This window comes from Mobula hypostoma, chromosome 6 (genome assembly GCF_963921235.1).
Source record: "Mobula hypostoma chromosome 6, sMobHyp1.1, whole genome shotgun sequence".
NCBI classification, from domain to species: Eukaryota; Metazoa; Chordata; class Chondrichthyes; order Myliobatiformes; family Myliobatidae; genus Mobula; species Mobula hypostoma.
In genome coordinates, this window is record NC_086102.1 from 27494937 (window position 1) to 27515095 (window position 20159).

The 20159-nt window shown below is 39.8% G+C and overlaps 1 protein-coding gene across 4 annotated transcripts in view; it reads right to left on the minus strand.

Moving 5' to 3' along the window:
* The window catches only part of LOC134347886 (interleukin-10 receptor subunit beta-like), a 34847-nt gene that overhangs the window by 12921 nt on the left and 1767 nt on the right, over positions 1-20159 (minus strand). Inside the window, exons 2-4 of one of the 4 annotated variants that reach the window (XM_063050461.1) lie at positions 13456-13579; positions 7042-7214; positions 2237-2400 (exon numbers count right to left, since the gene is read on the minus strand). In XM_063050461.1, the coding sequence (XP_062906531.1) occupies positions 2237-2400; positions 7042-7214; positions 13456-13579 (461 nt within the window). Of the gene's footprint in view, positions 1-2236; positions 2401-7041; positions 7218-13455; positions 13580-20159 lie in introns of all 4 variants that reach the window. The other 3 variants (XM_063050460.1, XM_063050463.1, XM_063050462.1) reach the window with 3 other exon arrangements.

Genomic DNA, 20159 nt, shown 5'->3' on the forward strand with positions numbered 1-20159 from the left:
TTGGGTACTAGCCTCCGTTTTATCCAAGACATCTTCCACGAGCAGTGTCCATTATTAAGGACCCCCATCTCACAGGACATGCCCTCTCTTCATTGTTACCATAGTCAATGATTCAAGAACAGCTTCTCCTGCTCTGCCATCCGATTCCTGAATGGACATTGAACCCATGACCACCACCTCACTTTTGTTTTTAAATATTATTTCTGTTTTTGCACTACTTCTAATCATATATATATACACACACACACACATATAGTTATATACATACATACATATACATACACACACAAACACATATATATACACAGATATATACACACACACACTTACTGTAATTGATTTACTTATTTTTTTCTATATCATGTATTGCATTGTACTACTGCTGTTGTTAAGTTAAAAGAGTTCACGACATATGCTGGTGATATTAAACCTGACTCTGATCTCATGATTCCTTGTTCTGCATTATTTATTTTGTCATTTATAGTAATTTTGTGTGTTTGCACTGTACGGCCACCCACAAAACAACAAATTTCATGTCATATAAAGCAGTGATAAGAAACCTGACTCTGATTGTGATTCAAAAGACGAGCAAAGCTAAATTCATCTACTAATGTGATTTTCATTGGTCTTCAATATACCTAGTGGAATATTCTGAAGACAGAGGGCTGGAGAAGAAGGAATCTGATGCATGGTCAAAGAGCTGGAGGGCAGCATGAATGGATAATGGTTTTTGGTTGTTGTCAGTTATCAACAACATTTTTCTGATACACTAATTTACACTGTTTCAACTCGGCAGCTAGCAATACTTTGAGCAACTAAAAAAGGTAGATTAATACAGTCATTGAATATGAAAACCTGACACCAAGACAAGAAATGATAGGAATTTAACAGAGCATGCTAACATTTTCATCAAGATTCAATAAAACCAAGTCTCATCCACTTAACTTCCATACCTTATAACAGCAGCAGCAACAGAACTTTTACATTATTTATCATTATTCATTTAATAAACAGCAACAAGCACCTAAGGTTAATCAACAGAAACTATGTTAATACCATACAGACAAAGAATATCAGAATCAGGTTTATTATCACTATTATCACTGGCTGTGAAGTGTTTTTTTTAAAAACAGAGATCAGCCATACCTCCATGGACCCTGTCTACACTTCTTGCTGCCTTGGTAAAGCAGCCATCAGGATCAGGGCCCCTAACACCAGGTACATTCTCTACATTCTCTCTAGCTTCAACCAGGGGATGCAAATACCTGGAAGCAGGTACCACCAGGCTCAAGGACAGCTTCTATCTTGCCGTTATGAGATTATTGAATAATCCCCTAGTACAATAAGATGGACTCTTGACCACACGACCTATCGCCTTGCACCTTACTGTCTGCCTGCACTTTCTCTGTAACTGTAACACTGTTTATTTATTTTATTTAGAGATGCAGCGTGGAGTAGGCCCTTCGAACCACATCCCTGATTCAACTAGCCTTACTACGGGACAATTTACAATGACCAATTAGCCTGCCAATCAGTATGTCTTTAGACTGTGGGAGAAAACTGGAGCACCCAGTGAAAACCCACCATCCAGCAGGAGGGCGTAAAAACTCCTCACGATGGCGTCAGATTTGCCCCCGAGATGAAAGAGTGTTGTGCTAACCACTACGTGACCATTGCACCAAAATATACGGCATTCTGTTATTGTTTCCCCTTTGCGACACGTCGTTGTACTGATGTAATGAAGTGACCAGTACGGATAGCAGACAAAAGTAAAATCTTTCACTGTACCTTGGTACTTGTGACAATAAACCAATTTGCAATATTTGGAAACTGAAGTCACCCACGGCAACAAACCCATCACATCTTTCCAAAATCTGCTTACTTACATATCTGCTCCTCTACCTCCCCACTATATCCAAATCCTGGAAATGTTGTGCTGGAGTCACCTGCCCTTCCTTTTAAACTTTCTTGACCTAACATTAACCTTCACCTAACCCCTCCATACACTGACCTGTTATGTTGGTTCCCCTCCAATGCCACACAAAACTAAACTCTCCCAAGTAGAAATAGAAGCCTCCCTACATCGTGGGAATGATGGCTGCTGTACAACTGCAGTTTTGGTTTTACCATATATTTAAAAAGACATTTATATAACACACAGGAAGCATTGTTTTACATTATATTGCAGAGACAGACGGTTATTCTTTGGAGAGCAATTTTGTTTCAAATTACTTACATTTGTATTTTCATAAGAATTTTCTTTCCAGTAGGTTATCCTGTACTGTATATCTTTATAGAATGTTTGTATAGATGCGTTATTTGACATCAGCATCTCGGAAATTTCAATAGTAAGTGATTCCTTGTGTGATTCCACATGTATTGAAGGAGGACCAATTTCATCTGTAATTTAAAATGAATTATAATTCAATGACCAAATGCAGAATATGAAACAGGATATATAAAAATAAAGTAGGTTTGTTTCAGAAAATATTAACTAACAAAAATTTGAATCTAATTATCTAATTAATCAGATAAGCCTACTATTTGATGCCCGATCTTGGCAGATGAATCATTTCAGATAGTAGTTTTTAAATTATATCAACAATCAGAATTGCTTTTATAACAGAGTATTAAACTGAAATACTTACTGCTCCCACAGTTACTCTCTGACTTGGCACACATTTTCAACACTTTCTGTTTACGTTAAAATACTCCCACAAGTTTTCAATGAGGTCATATGGTTTCACGTTTAACAATCTTATCAGATAAAGCAACTTTGGTGAAAACACAATATTTAACAGCAGAGCATCTAGGGCAAAAAAAAAATGGGGCCAGTTTTCTTCCTACATCACACACAGAGAGTGAAATTCTGCTTGTCTGGGTGTTTTTTTTTAAGATCACCCAAACATTTGATGCATTTTTATTATTGCAACAGACTTCACACTAACAGGTTCACAATCTTGCATCCTTTTAGTATTTATTTCTCATTACTAGCTATTTGGGAATACACAAGACCATAAGCTATAGGAGCAGAATTAGTCCACTTGGTGTATCGAGTCTGCTCTGCCACTTAATCATGGCTGATCCATTTTTCCTCTCAGTGCCAACCTCCTACCTTCTCCCCGTAACTCTTCATGCCCTGACCAATCAAGAATCTATCAACCTTTGTCTTAAATATAAAGACTTGGCCTCTACAGTTGCCTGTGGCAACAAATTCCACAGATTCAGCACTCTCTGGCTAAAGAAATTCTACCTCATCCACATTCTAAGAGGATGCCTCTCTATTCTGAGGCTGTCCCCTGTGGTCCTAGAATCTCACACCATAGTAAATATCCTTTACATATCCACTCTATTGAGGACTTTCAACATTTGATAGATTTCAATTAGATCACTCCTTACTCTTTAGAATTCCAGTGAATACAGGCCCAGAGCCATTAAACGCTCTTCATTTGACAAGCCGTTCAATTTGGGAATCATTTTTGTGAACCTTTTAACTCTCTCCAGTGTCTGCACATCCTTTCTAAGATAAGGGGGCCAAAATTGCTCTCAATACTCCAACTGAGACCTCACCATGCTTTGTAACGACACAACATTACATCCTTACTTTTATATTCTAGTCCTCTTGAAATGAATGCTAACATCATATTTGCTTTCCTCACCACCGACTCAACCTACAAATTAACCTTTTGGGAATTCTCCACAAGGACTTCCAAGTCAATTTGCATCTTAGATTTTTGAATTTTCTCTCCATTTAGAAAATAGTCTACTCTTTTATTTCTCCTACCAAAGTGCATGACCACACCCTACATGACACTGTATTCCATCTCCATTTCTTTGCCCATTCTCCTAATCAAGTCCTTCTGCAACCTCTCTACTTCCTCAAAATTACCTGCCCCTCCAACTATCTTCGTGCGTCTGCAAACTTTGCAACAAAGCCATCAATTCCATCATCCAAATCATCGACATATAATGTAAAAAGTGGTCCCAACACAGACCCCTGTGGAACACCACTAGTCACCACTAACCAACCAGAAAAGGTTCTTTTCATTCTCACTCTTCGTCTTCTGACAATCAATCATTGCCTTATGCATACCAGTATCTTTCCTGTGATGCCATGGGCTCGTAGCTTGTTACGCAGTCTCATGTGTGGCTCCTTGTCAAAGGCCTTCTGAAAATCCAAGTACACAACATGAACCGATTCTCCTTTGTCTATCCTGCTTGTTATTTCTTCGAAGAATTCCAACAGATTTGTCAGGCAAGATTTTCCCTCGAGGAAGCCATGTTGACGGCAGCCTATTTTATCACGTGCCTCCAAGTAGCCCAAAAACCACATCCTTTACAATCGACTCCAACATCTTCCCAACCACTCAGGGAATACTAACTGGCCTATAATTTCCTTTCTTCTGCCTCTCTCCATTCTTGAAGAGTACCTTATCTGCCCAACAGCTCCCTTTGGTACTCCTCCCCATTCCCTTCCTTCCACAAGCTATAGAAGCAGAATTAGGCCATTTGGCCCATCGAGTTTGCTCCACTATTTCATCATGGCTGATCCATTTTTGCTCTCAGTTCCAATCTCCTGCCGTCTCCCCGCATCCCTTCATGCCCAGACCAATCAAGAATCTATCAACCTCTGCTCTAAATATAAATAAAGAATTGGCCTCCACAGCCACCAGTGGCAAAGAACTCCATAGATTAACCCTCTTTGGCTAAAGAAATTACTCATCTTTGTTCTAAAAAGACACCCTTTTCTGTCTCTCGCCCTTCTTGAAGAATGGAGTGACATTTGCAATTTTCCAGTCTTCCAGAACCATTCCAGAATCTAGTGATTCTTGAAAGATCATTACTGGTGCCTCCACAACCTCTTCAGCCATCTCTTTCAGAACTCTGGGGTGTACACCACCTGGTCCTGTTGACTTATCTATCTTCAGACCTTTCAGCTTCCCAGTAATTATCTCCTTATTAATAGTAACTTCACACACTTCATGTCCCCTGACACCTGGAACTTCCACCATACTGCTAGGGTCTTCCACAGTGAAGACTGGTGCAAATTACTTATTCAGTTCATCCATTTCCTTGTCTCCCATTACTACCCCTCCAGTATTGTTTTCCAGCTGTCCAATATCCACTCTTGCCTCTCCTTTATACTTTATGTATCTGAAGAATCCTTTGGTATCCTCTTTAATATTATCGGCTAGCATACTTTTGTATTCCAGCTTTTCCTTCTTAATGACTTTTTAGTTGCTTTTTAAAAAGCTTCCTAATCCTTAAACTTCCCACTAATTCTTCCTCTATTATATGCCCTCTCTTCAGCTTTTTATGATGGCTTTGACTGCCCTTGTTAGCCCTTGCCTTCAGAATACCTCTTCTTCTTTGGGATGCATACATCTTGTGCCCTCCGAATTGCTTCCAGAAATTCCAGCCATTGCTGCTCTGCTGTCATCCCTGTCAGTGTTCTTTTCCAGTCAATTCTAGCCAACTTCTCGCTCATGTCTCTGTAACTTCCTTTACTCCACTGTAATATTGATACATCTGACTTTAACTTCTCAAATTTCAAGGGTGAATTCAATCATATTATGATCAATTGCTTCCTTCCTTTAAGGTGGGGGGTTATATGGGAGGCAGGGTTTGAGGGTCGACACAACATTGTGGGCCGAAGGGCCTGTAATGTGCTGTACCTTTTCTGGAATGTCTACCTTAAGGTCTCTAATGAAATCAGCTCATTGCATAACACCCAATCCAAAATAGCTGATCCCTTAGTGGGTTCAATCACAAACTGTTCTTAAAAAGTCATCTGGTAGACATTCTAGAAAATCCCCCTCTTGTGATCTAGTGCCAAATTCTACCTGCATATTGAAATTCCCCATGACTATTGTAAAACTGTCCTTTTGTCATGCATCTTCTACCTCCTGTTGCAATTTGTAGGTCACTTCCTTACTACTGTTTGGGGGGGTTCTGTATATAACTCCCATCAGGGCCTTTTTATACTTCAGTTCCTTAGCTCTATCAACAATAATTCAACACCTTTTGACCCTATGTCACCTCTTTCTAATGATTTGATTTTATTTTTTACCAACAGAGCCATGCCACCCCCTCCGCCTACCTGCCTGTCCTTTAGATACAATGTATCTTTGGACATTAAGCTCCTAAGATTCAGCGAATGCCCGCAACATCATACATGCTGTAACTGTGCTACAAGTTCATCCACAGTACTTTATTCTGTAATCTGCACACATTCAAATATAATCCTTTATTCACACTTTTCGATTTTGTACCTGTTTTTCATTACAACTCATCCTGTTGACTGCAATTTTGCCCTATTATCACCTTCTCTTTGCTAGGAGTTTCACTACACACTGCCCTAGTTTGTAAACCAACTACTTAATCCTCAGCATTATCATTCCAGTTCCCTTCCCCCTACCATTTTACTACAAAGTATGGTAAAGTATATATAAAGTAGGTTCATTTCAGAAAATATTAAATAAAATAAAATTTGAATCCAATTACAGATATCTAATTGAATCTAATTACCTAGTTAATCAGATAAGATATATTTGGGAATACGTCTTACTATAAAGCAGAGCTTATTTGGAATATTGTTCTTGGATATTCTTCTAGACAGCCAGTGGAATGCTGCAGTTCAAGATTATCCTTCACCATAAAGCTAATTCTCACATATTGCAAGGACAGATTCCTCCTCTCAGCTTAATACTTTCGGGTTCTAACATGAAAAGAGATTGAACATATAAATAGGCCTATATTATTCTTAACTGAACAAACAAACTTGGATAAGTCATAGAATTGATAGTGGGATAAAAGGGGAAATAATAAATAATGTTGAGAATGAGAAAGTATAGAGCAAGATATAATGTTCCAAATACACACAGCAAGTTAAAATGTTTTAAATGAAGTGAGTTATTGTAAAAACCGCAGCTCCGGTGAGCAGAAAATTCATGTTAAAAAAGCCAATACATTGTATCATTGCAAAATTTAAATTCAGAATCCAAGAGGTGACAGCACATTTAACTTATCAAGGTTACTCACTGTTCTTGTCAGGAATAAATGAACCTGTGCACAGCCAGGCCGTCGTCTGATTCCCATGACGGGCTTGCAGCCGTAGGAAGTATTCTCCAGAAAATATAATATCTGATGAAGTGAAATCACACTCTCTACGGATGATATTTTCACATCCTTTCACCTTCCTCCAGTCACTGACGCTACTAAGAGGAAACAAGTAAAAACTATGTAAAGGATAATCAACTGCATTCAGTAGACCAAGACTGGCTTTACTGTAGAACAGGTGCTGTTTCAGTCAAAAACATGCAACGCAACCATGTCAACATTACTAAAATTCCAAGATGATTTAATGGCATTGCCATGTTGAACCTGCATTCAAGTACAGTCAGGAGCATGACCAACATGAGCCAATCACAACAGATGGAATTGTGAATGTGGTGACTGAGATTAGAAAAACATTCAGCTCTGGACCAGTACATGAATAGTTAGCAAGTGCAAGTGGATTTTCAATAGAAAAGCTAAAGTAAGACAAAGTTGAAAGAAAAATAGAGGGCTAAATAGGAGGGAAAGGTTGAATGATCCTGGAGAAGGCTAAGAGGTTGGCACAACGTAGGGGACTTCAGGGACTGTACTGTGTAGCAGAGTTCAATGTTCTAAATCAGTCAAGAATAGGTGTTTCACAAAGGAAACATTGCAAACTCCATACCATTACCGATTATTGGTGACTCGCAAAACTTAGTATGAACTGTGTCAAACATTGAAATACTACAAATTAAAGGAAGATTTTATTGAGATAATGATGCTTCCCCTCCCAACATCTGATGTGCGTTTTTGTTCCCTACCCCCACCCTACTGTGTGTCAGCTGAGGTTTGCAAGGTCGTGTCAGATTTTAAATGAACTGAAATATTTACTTAACATTAGCAAAATCTTTTACAAAATGTTAACAAAGCATGTTACATAGAAATATACCAGGGCGTGACAATCAGAGCTCATTGATGATTTGGTAAAAGGCTTTAACTTCAATATGAATGAACTGATTTTTGTTTGTTTCTATTTTTTGTTGAACGTCCAGAGGACAGCACTGAAAACTCACTTCAATGAATTATCAATACTTCCCTACCCTACTGGGTCCAGCAGCTTCACCTGCAAGCTTGAGGACTATAACTGATTTAGGGAGCAGAAATACAAATGAGTTAAAAAGGGATGCAAATTAAAATAACAGTCATCCGCTCCCATATTGTTGTTGCTTCTAAGAGAAAGACGTTTTAACCATGTTCTCTTGCATAGATATCAGTGGGGAAGGGAAATGGCAGCAAATGACTTCTTGGGACACAATCAATCAGTACACAAAAGGAAAGGTTTAGCAGTGCAAAACCAGCAGAGGTGCTCAACGCCAACAAATGTTCTATTATATCACTGCAGCGACTCACACTCGCATCTGCTTCCATTTGTCTGATGGCCAGACACTGTGACGGTCTGGTGATTCTCAATGTCAGACAAGGGAGTTTGCCCTCAATGTTTACTTGTTAACAGATTCTACTGCAGGTCAGGAACTAACTCAATGTCCGAGTGACGAATCAGCAAATAGGAAGGAGATTGAAAATCTGGCTGAATGGTGCCACAACCACCTCTCATCAACGTCAGCAAAACCAAATGACTTCGGGAGGAAGAAACCGGAGATCCATGACCCGGTCCTCATCAGAAGATCAGAGGTGGAGAGGCTCAATCACTTTAAATACCTCAATGTTATCATTTCAGAGGATCTGCCCTGGACCTAGTGTGCAAGTGCCATTACGTCACAGCAGCGCCTCTGCTCTCCTAGAAATTTGCAAAGATTTGGAATGTCATTTAAAACTTTGACAAACTTCTATAGATTCACAGCGGTGAGAGTACACTGAACAGCAGCAACACTGCCTGGTATGGAGACAACAGTGCCTTTGAACGGAAAAGTAGTGAATGCAGCCCAGTCCATCACAGGTAAAGCCATCCGCACCATTGAGCACATCTATAAAGCGTGCTGTCGCAGGAAAGCAGCATCCATCATCAAGGAGCCTCACCATTCAGGCGATGCTCTCTTCTCGTTGCTGCCATTGGGAGAGAGGTAAAGGTCGCACACCACCAGATTTAGGAACTGTTATTACTCCTGAATCAGAGTGGATAACTTCACTCACGCCAACTGATTCTATAACCTATGGACTCACTGTCAAGGACTCCACAATTCAAGTTACCAGTATTATTATTACATACTTATTTATAATTGTTTTGTTTTTCTTTTGTTTTTGCACAATTTGTTGCCATTTGCACATTGGTTGTTTCTTTATTGATTCTATTGTGTTTCTTTGTATCTACTATGAATGCCGGCAAGAAAATGAATCTCAGGCTACTATGTGGTGACATGTATGTACTTCAATAATAAATTTACTTTGAACTTCGATTTAGTCGTCAATTTCAGTTGCGAGTTTGTGTAATTTGGTAATGATTGTTTTTTTTAAAGTGTACTTTCCTGGGCTTTTCTAAACTACTCTTTGAATAATTATCTAATCATTCAATTGATTGGCACTGGGGAAGCTCAGTAACTACTTATCAGTGGCAAACAAATGAAAGGAAGCGACTAAATACTTCACTAATAACATTTTTCTGGTCAATGATAGCCAGCAACTTCCTTTTCGGAGTTCAGCTTTTGAACCACCTGAATGACCTGGCATTTTTGCAGTGTGAACTGAAGGGGCAGTATGGTTGTGGCATGGCACGCCAAATGGAGGTGGTGGGGCCCAGGCCCTGAAGTGGGGAATGAGCTAATATTTGGTCATTGCTGGAGCAGACTTGGAGGCAATTCGATGCGGCAGAACTGAGGTGAGGCGAGTGTTAAAGTCGAACCTGAATAAAACTCGGGAGACCAGCTTCTTATCGTCACCTCAGTTTACTGCGCACTCTCCTGCAGGAGCTTGAGACCCAGTTGTCGAAGGGAAGGCACGCAAGTACTGCCACCCTCTGACAAGTGGACCAACTCAGTCAGGTTACAGCCATATATTTATACATAGTAAGTCCCAAACATTACTGTTGCAAGATGTTACTAGAACTGGTACGCCCACCAAGTCTGTTGGCGCAAAACTTAATTACTTAGATAAGAGAGTCCACTAAATCAAGGTCTAATTACAGATGGATGTACTGTCCAGTCCTTATCAGTTATTCCCTTTGCAAGGCCCTGACTTAATTTCACACAGATGCTCATTCTTGTCCTTATCGGTGTGTCCTCCTCCCCTACTCAAACAAAGGTAGAATGTATTATTTATCAAATTCCCAATGTGTCTCTGCAAATTAAAAGGGAACCAGTATAAGCCAGGTTTTTTTCTAACTACTGAAGACAGAATTTACTTCAGTTCAGAAATTCCTGTTCAGTCCCAATTATTCTTTTAGCCACAGGTTACGTAGGTTCAAAATGATTTTTTTTAAATCCTCAATTCCTCACAAGCAGAGATGAAGCAGAGTCAAGGCAGGATCTGGGCCCAGGCCAAAAAATGAGGAAGAACCCAAGGTATGATCAATTTAAGCACCATGCCGAAAGGTCATGTACGAGCTGAATTGAAGCAGCAGAATACTGGCTCGAGAGCTCCTCAAAGCAGCAGGGCCCTGATCCGGGAGCAAGGAATGACCTGAGGTTTGGACATCTTCAGCATTGGGCCAGATTGAAAAGGTCAGGGTGTCGTGGCCGGAGGGAAGAGACGGGCTGGTTCTGCTCACTGCACTGAGGCGTTTACTTGGTTCTTTGCTGAACTGAGGCTGTGATGCCTGGCTTTGTGTTTGTGGACTCACTTTGCAACTTGCAGTTCTGAATGCCATTTGCTTACTTTATTGTTTACACAACTTTTTATTCTTCTTCTCTCTGCACACGTGATTGACGGTCTTTTTTAAAATGGGTTCCATTGGGTTTCTTTGTTTTGTGGCTGCCTGTAAATACTTTGAACTTTGAATCACTGATAATCTGACTGTATGGGAGTTAAGGACAGATTGCAGTGCCATATAATAAACAGACCCTTTAAAGTTTTGAATGAAAATCTCTTATCTTGGGATACAAACATTCAACTGTATCACTCTCTCTCTCCCAGCCATCGAAACTTAAACCTCAAGCTGACTGCTCTAATCTCCTCTCATTTATTTCCACTCAATACAAATGAAAATTTCCTTCACTGAACTCCACTATCGCCAACTTCTTTCTGATAAATTAACAACTTTATTGGAACATTTTTTCAATTGTTTTCTAATCTCTGCTTTGACTTGCTTCACAGTATCCCAGTGACGTCCTCATCCTGCTCTTCATTTCATACGTCATCCAGTTTGCTACTGACAACAACTACATTCGCGACTTATGAAACACTCTTCCTTTGCCCAATGGTCATCTTGGAAAGACTTCTCCTTCATGTCCTTTTGTGTCTCCTTTCTGCACTTCCTTCTTCTCATCCCTCTCAATTTTATCTCTTCTATAAAGTATTATAAGATCTCTTTCTGCAAAGGTTTAGCTGGAGATTTATTGTCATTACTCAGGACGAGATTGCAGTGCTATTCCATTCAGTGCAAAATAGCATTCTGGCAATTCAACTACTAAAAACATAATGAAGTACATTGAAAAAGGAGAGAAAATGTGCCAATGGCAGAAGTCAAAGTAGTCATGCGCCAGAAAAAGTGGGGTTCTCTTGGTGGCCACCAATTTCAATTCTACTTCCCATTCTGACATGTCAGTCCACGGCTTTTAATACTGCCGCAATAAAGCCACACATAGACTGGAGGAGCAACACCTAGTATTCCATGTGGTTAGCCTCCAACCTAATGTCATGAACACTGACTTCTTCCAGTAATTACTTCATTCCCCATTCCCGTTTCCCTCCCTCAGCTTCTCTTCTCAGCCCATCAGCTCCCTCTGGTGCTCCTCCCCATTCCCTTTCTTCCATAAGTCCATAAGATATAGGAGCAGAATTAGGCCATCCACTTTTGATTTCATCTCCAGTCTCCTGCCTTCCCCCCCCACCCCCATACCCCTTCATATTCTGACCAATCAGGAATCTATCTACCTCTGCATTAAATATAAATAAAGACTTGGCTTCCACAGCCACCTGTGGCAAAAACTTCACAGATTCACCCTCTCTGGCTAAAGAAATTCCTCTTCATCTCTGTTCTAAAAAGACACCCTTCTTCGGCCTCTCTCACTTCTTGAAGAACGGAGTGACATTTGGAATTTTCCAGTTTTCCAGAATTTAGTGATTCTTGAAAGATCATTACTGGTGGCTCCACAATCTGTTCAGCCACCTTTCAGAACTCTGGCATGCACACCATCTGGTCTAGGTGACTCATCTAGCTTCTGACCTTTCAGTTTCCAAAGAACCTTCTCCCCAGTAAAGGTAACTTCACACATTTCATGTCCCCTGACTCCTGGAACTTCCACCATACTGCTAGTGTCCTCCACAGTGAAGACTGATACAAAATACTTATTCAGTTTGTCCACCATTTCATTGCCCCCCCCCCCATTACTACCTCTCCAGCATCGTTTTCCAGTGGTCCGAGATCCACTCTCGCCTCTGTTTTTCACTTCATGCATCTGAAGAAACTTTCAGTATCCTCTTTTAATATAATTGGCTAGCTTACTTTCGTATTCCATCTTTTCCTTCTTAATTACTTCTTAGTTGCCTTCTGTTGGCTTTTAAAAGCTTTGCAATCCTCTAACTTGCCACTAACTTTTCCTCTATTATATGCCCTCTCTGGCTTATATGTTGGCTTTGACTTCTTGTCAGCCATGGTTTTGTCATCTTGCCTTTAGAATACTTCTTCCTCTTTGGCAAGTATATATCCTGCGTTTTCCAAATTGTTTCCAGAGATTCCAGCCATTGCCTGCTCTGCTGTTATTCCTGCTAGTATTGTTTTCCAATCAATTCTAGCCAACTCCTCTCTCATGCCGCTGTAATTTCCTTTACTTCATTGTAATACTGACACATCTGACTTAAGCAATTCTTTCTAAAATTGCCTTCCATGGCCTTCTGTCCTCTGCTATCAGTTTCCCCCTTCTCCAGCCCTTTATCTCTTTCACCAATCGATTTCCCAGCTCTTTACTTCACCTCTCCCCCTCTCCTGGTTTCACCCATCACCTGCTACCTCGTACTTCTTCCTCCCCTCCCTGACTTTCTTACTCTGATTTCTCTTTTTTCCTAGTCCTGATGAAGGGTCTCAGCCTGAAACGTCGACTGTTTACTCTTTTCCATAGATGCTGCTGAGTTCCTCCAGCATCTTGTGTGTATTACTAAATTTAAAATAACGTTTTGAGTTCTTTCGAATGACATCCAAGTTAGAACTGAATTAAAAACAACCAACTATTAAAATTAAAAAATAGGGGGTGCCCTGTTCGTCAAAAACAATGATTAACTATAAAAGACTCAACAGTTAAATTGGCTTACCTTCTATAATTTACAGTATAATTCACACTGTAATTACTGTTCTGTGCATCATCCCACTTAAGAACATACTTCATATTAAAAGCCCGAATCCGTATATTTGTTGGGGGCTTTATTTCTCCAAGCACTGAAAAAAAAATTCTCATGAATCTCAGAAGAAATAAGTAAAAAACCTCAACAATTTGTTTAACCACCTTTAATAAAAATTTTATTGATCCAAAGTTTTATTCTGGTTTCTCACTCCACAGATGCTGATCTACGTGGTAAATACTTCCATTATATTCTGTTTTTATTTTAGATTTCCAGCATATTTTGGTTTTGGAAGGTATTTTATTAACAAGATTTTCATAAAATGCGATTTTGAAAGAAAGGGTAATTAAACCTGTAATTAGCAGAAATAATGTTAGGCACTAATAAACTGAGTTATTTCTCCTGACACATTTGTTGAATAAAAGTTAATTTAATCACACTTGTTGAATAAAAGTTAATTCAATCATACCTGTTGAATAAAAGTAAATTTAATCACACAAAGTACCTGCAGTTTACACTGAAGGTCAAATATTTATCTTTCTGTAACTGGGTGGGTCGGGGGAATTGTAAGTGGTGAATAAGTGAGAAAGCAAGGCAAGCAAATGACATCCTGCTTGCTGCAGCTTGCAGTTGCATAACATGGCTCGTCTTGTCAGAATATGCTTACTAGTAAAATGCAGATGGGTACAATCGCTATCTTTATAAGCTTTACAAGTGGACAGGAATGAAGATAGACGCAGTACAAATAACAGCAATCTTCTCCGGCTGATTCACATCAAACAACATTAGTGGGCGTAGGAAATGACATGCTCGATGCAAGACTGTCTCAGAAACATCCTGGTAGATTGAGAAGGAAAGCAGGTAGTGGAGACACTTGCAATGTCATTACCAAGGAAAATATGTTTGCATTTTTGCTAAATGATTCTTTGAAAAGATTCTCACCATCTACACTTGACAAAGTCAGGAAGTTGGGCAAAATCCCCAACTCTCATTACAAGTAGGTTAAACAAGTTCTAGTCAGTTCCCTTACTGAACATAATTCCTGCTATGGCCATCTCTATGGTGCTGAGGCTATCAAGACTGCCCCGGCTGCTGTGTTCTGTGCCTGCTAATACAATGAACTGACAACGAGGCTTTGGGCCTGCTCAGGGCTGCTCTGGGATTTGGATCTAAGAACTTGACTTTTGTTTGGAATTCTGTCGTTTGCTTCAATTGTTTGCATGGTTTGCATTTTTTTCTTTCTCTTGCGCATCGAGAGTTGGTCTTTTTTTATTTTTTTAAATTCTTTTTCTAAGTTTTAAGTGGGTTTCTTGCTTTGTGGCTACTTGTGAGCAAGCAAATCTCAAGGTTGCATAATTTATATATTCTTTGATAGTAAATAAATCTTGAATCTTAATTATTATACCAGATTCACTAGGACATTCAGACAGCAAATAAGAGTTATTTTGACAGAACAAATGGTTACAAGTCAAGGTATTATTGAACATATCCAGGGAAACTCAAAACTGTATAAGTCTCTAAACTTTATTACTAGCTTCTTAATCTCTCTATAGATTATAAATTAGAGCTTTCTTTTATTAAAACTTTAGACGAGGTACATCAATGTCAGTTTTACTCCTTGGGATGTCAATGCAATTTTTTGACAGCCATTCCTAAAGTGCACCCTATGATGAGAAGAAACTGTACATTATTTCAAGTTCAGTAACTTAAAACTAGTGCCTTTTTACAGTAACACACACAAAATGCTGAAGGAACTCAACAGGTCAGGGAGACTCTATGGAAACGAATAAGCAGTGAACGGCTTCGGGCCGAGACCTTTCTTCAGGACTGGAAAGGAAAGGGGAAGACACCAGAATGAAAAGGTGAGGGGAGACGAAGGAGGATAGCAGGAAGGTGATAGATTGAGCCAGGTAGATAGGAAAGGTAAAGGGCTGGAGAGGAAGGAATCTGCTAGGAGAGGAGAGTGGACCATAAGAGAAAGGGGAGAAGATACAGAAGCCTGAAGGCACACAGTCAGGAAGAGATTCTTCCTCTCTGCCAACTGATTTCTAAATGGACATTGAACCCATGAACACTACCCCACTTTTTTTTTTCTGTTTTTGCCCTTTTAAAAATTTAAGATACTTAGAATCTGGAAAATTCATTTTTTTCCCTATGTTTATCATGTATTGCATTGCACTGCTGCCGTTAAGTTATCAAATTTCATGACATATGCCGATGATATTAAACCTGATTCTGATCCTGACCTTTGGATAAACGTCGGTGCCAGATAGCTTAGTAGTTGGTTAAGTGTTTACAGTTCAGATGCTGCAGGAACAAAGATCAGACTACAGTTTGAGGGAGCCCTTCTAAAATGAAAAGCATGGTAGGCGAGTTCAATCGTACTGTAACACACACAAAATGCCGGAGGAACTCAGCAGGCCAGGCAGCATCTATGGAAAAGAGTACAGTTGACATTACGGGCGGAGATACTTCAGCAGGACTGGAGAAAAAAATGACAAGGAGTAGATTTAAAAGGTGGAGGGGAGGGGTGGAGGGAGAAACACAACATGACAGGCAAAACTACTGTGCTTGGGCTTGGTTAAGACACGGGATACTTGTTTTATTAATTGGCGCAAGGAATACTCCATGTCCAGCAGCAGAATGGACTCAGCAATTTGACATTCCAACTCTGTTGGCAAGTCAGGAAGTCACAGCCTTCCATATTTAATAAAAAAAAATCACAGATCTAGTATTTCAAAAACTAAGCACCACCAGCACTGGCTTGTGTTAAATCAATCCCCTCAATTACCAAAGGAACATTAAGTCTACCAGCAAAATTTTGATGAGGGATATAATCCTAAATGGCCTATTCATCAAATTAACTTCCTGTGTCTGCCTGGCATTTATTGTCTTTAAGCTCCAACTTTTGACCTAGCAACTGCTCAAAAACCAGCCAAATTACATTCAATAAATGGCTACTGATACACTGATCAGAAGGCAGATAGAAGTAATTTGCACCTTAACACAATCTTATAGAATCTTAAAGCTCCTATGTGGAAAGTTTCTTCGATTTGCGACACCAATCTCAATCCCCTCCCCCTTTTCCTTCTCCCTGGGCCTCCTGTCCCACGATCCTCTCATACCCCTTTTGCCAATCACCTGTCCAGCTCTTGGCTCCATCCCTCCCCCTCCTGTCTTCTCCTATCATTTCGGATCTCCGCCTCCCCCTCCCACTTTCAAATCTCTTACTCACTCTTCCTTCAGTTAGTCCTGACGAAGGGTCTCGGCCCGAAACGTCGACTGTACCTCTTCCTAGAGATGCTACCTGGCCTGCTGCGTTCACCAGCAACTTTGATGTGTGTTGCTTCAATCAGCATTTCAGCAATTTTAACAAATGCCCTGAACTTGCAATTCCTATTTTGACACAAACATGAAAAAAATCTGCAGATGCTGTTAGTCCAAAGCAACACACACAAAATGCTGGAGGAATTCAGCAGACCAGGCAGCATCTATGGAAAAGAGTAAACAATCAACATTTTGAGCAGAGACCCTATATGGCAATCTCCAATTACCTACTTTCAAAGTTGAAATTTTCTGCACACTTTAGATAATTAAAGTGTTTGCTGCCAACTGAAACACAACAGCTTTAATGATTCCCTTGTGCCTCAGTCATGACTTCCTACTCCTACCTAACTATACAGCTCACAATTACATTAATTTGATTAACTGATACTCAACTGTGATGGGGCAAGTTATGGCAATTGCAATCGTTAACTCCAACTACTTTTCCATTCATCCAGAACTTTAACTGCCATGTGCTTTACAACTTTTAAGTCTATTCTCTTAATTCAATTATGTTAGTAAATGTATTTAATAGTATCCAAATGCCACCCCAGGTACAACTCCCCCACCTAGCTTTATAACCGTCCGAGAACATTACCTTCCACCCTTCCTACGAGTTGGTCAAAACCAAAATGGGACTCGAGCATTTAACATACCGGAACGTGTACAAGTTATTCTATTCTTTTTTTTTCACTTTTTAATAATAATTTTCAATGCAAAAGTAAAGTTCAAATACCAAGAGGATTGGAATAGGTAAACTTTCTTTTTGCATCCCTGAACCTAATGGGTTTCGTAGAAAGCTGTGCACTGTATTTCACCATTCTACATGTTTACTGTAGAATGGCACACACACAAAGGTGAGGTACACACACACAAAATGATGGAGGAACTCAGCAAGCAGGTCAAGCTGCATCTATGGTGAGGCATAAAGTATCGACGATTCATCAGGGCAGCTTATTCTCTAGACCAGGGGTTCGCAACCTTTTTGTTGCCATAAGCCAATACCATTAATCAAGGATCTGTAGACCCTGGGTTGGGAACCCCTGCTCCAGATGCTGCCCAACCTGCTGAGTTCCACGAGCATTTTGTGTTTGCTAGCATCTGTAGAATCACTTGTGTTCACAAAGATGACTACATCCCTGCAAGAACTGACACCACAAGTTGCCCATAGGTGCCTGTCAAATGTTTTATGGAAATCACTTGATGCCTTATTTTCTACAAGTCACCCCATGCTAGGTCACTGCCAACAACAGGAGTACAAATTATATCTGTGTATCGGAGTTCTCATGCAATCGCAGTCCAATAAGTGGAAGGTGCATGCTCGCAATGCCTGCAAAAGTAGGTTTGCAATACAGAATGCTGTTAAATGATCAGAAAACTTGGGTGTAAGAGAGGCACCCCAAGAGTTATGAGTCACCTCAATTCATTGGCCAACTTATGCTGATCCACCATTTCCTACACACATATTGCAACTTGCTCTTATTATTTTACAACTTGCTGCATCTGCATCTGTAGGTTAAATTTGAAACAGAAAGTCAGAGGGAGATTTAACATTAAAATATACTTTCACAATATAATTGCTCCATTGTAAGTGGAAATGTTTTAGCTAGAGCTGAATTCCTGCATATTGTAAATTAGTTATATTAAAAGAATATAAAGTGGATTCTGGTTAATTGCGACACATCTGGACAAGTAAAATTTGGCCCAATTAGCCAGGAAATAGTTAAAAAAAAGTATAAAAAAACAAAGACAAAATACATTTAACTGAGTAACAAATTAAATGAAACAGAGAACAAATTAGAACACTGCCAATAATATTACAGTACTATAAAGCTGTGTATTAGTTCCTTAAAGTTATGAACAAAGGAATTCAATCAGTGTTCACTGCCATGCTCTTTTGATCGACAGTAAATGAACAAAGTTGGCGCGTGGCCAAGTGGTTAGGATGTCGGTCTAGCGATCTGAAGGTCGCTAGTAGCCCCAGTTGAGGCAGCGTGTTGTGTCCTTGAACAAGGCACTAAACCACACATTACTCTGTGACGACACCAGCGCCAAGCTGTATCGGCCCTCATGCCCTTCCCTTGGACAACATCGGTGGCGTGGAGAGGGGAGACTTGCAGCATGGGCAACTGCCGGTCTTCCATACAACCTTGCCCAGGCCTGCGCCCTGTAAACCTTCCAAGGCGCAAATCCATGGTCTCATGAGACTAACAGATGCCTATATTATTAAATGAACAAAATAACCACAGATGCAGATAATGGACTGCCTTCTTACAATGCTTCTAATGACTGCATCCTCTAAAGCTTCATTTTCATTGTAACATTCAAGATGATTGTTGATACCTTTAAATTCTTCGTAGTTCTTAACTTGTTGAAGGAGTAAAAGAGTTTTATTTTCACTCCCGTCCATTTCTGGCACCTCCAAGCCTAAGTACTTGAAAGCGCAGTAAACAAACCTGTTCTGAATTGTCCTACTGCTTATTTCTCAGCAACTAACAGTGACACAAACACACATAACTGATGCCATTTAGAAACTGGTCATTCTAAGCACAGTGTAATGTCTAACAGCCACATAAGAGCATGTGACTGACGCTATTTAGAAACTGTTGGGCAAGTTTCCTGTCCCAATTACGTGGCATAGTGACCCAAATAAATGAAGGGAATCCCAGCTATTATCCTGATTAGTTTTTGTTCTTTAAGAGTTGTTGCAAATACGCTGCTGCCCCGATTAAACAATGGTCGAATTAACTGGAATCCATTGTAATTGTTTTCCTCCATAAATTCAATTTTCCTTGCTATTTTATTTTACTTTCTTTTCCTATTATTTTAAAATGTGCCTTCCTCTTATTATTCCCATTTATTTCTTATTCCTGAAGGACTTTGATTACATCTTTTTATCAAGATCCTGGCTGCTCTACTGGACTTGCATACTCATTAACTCACAAGGCTAAAACTTTTTTTTGAAGTGAACTATGCAGAAACCAAAAGCTAACTAATGGCACCATATGTGAGATGGCCCACTCCTAGAGCAAGCTTTAGAAAGGGGGAAAGGTTAGCCTTGCCTAGCTCCCAACAATGTGACTTGCAGTTGTGGGTCCATATCAAAGTCAAGATAAAGTTAATATCAAACTATGTAAATATTACCATAACAACCTTGAGATTCATTTCTCAGGGTAGCATAAGGTGTCATAAACATACTTTGTTAAAAAATTTACTTTGACTTTGACACGGGCCGCATCTGCAAGTCTCATTAAAGGGAGCTATGCAAGGTTAACATACAGCACATTCACTAGGCAAGAGGCAACCCTTCACAGGCAGAGGCAGATGCAGAACTGGAAATGGAAAAAAAAGCA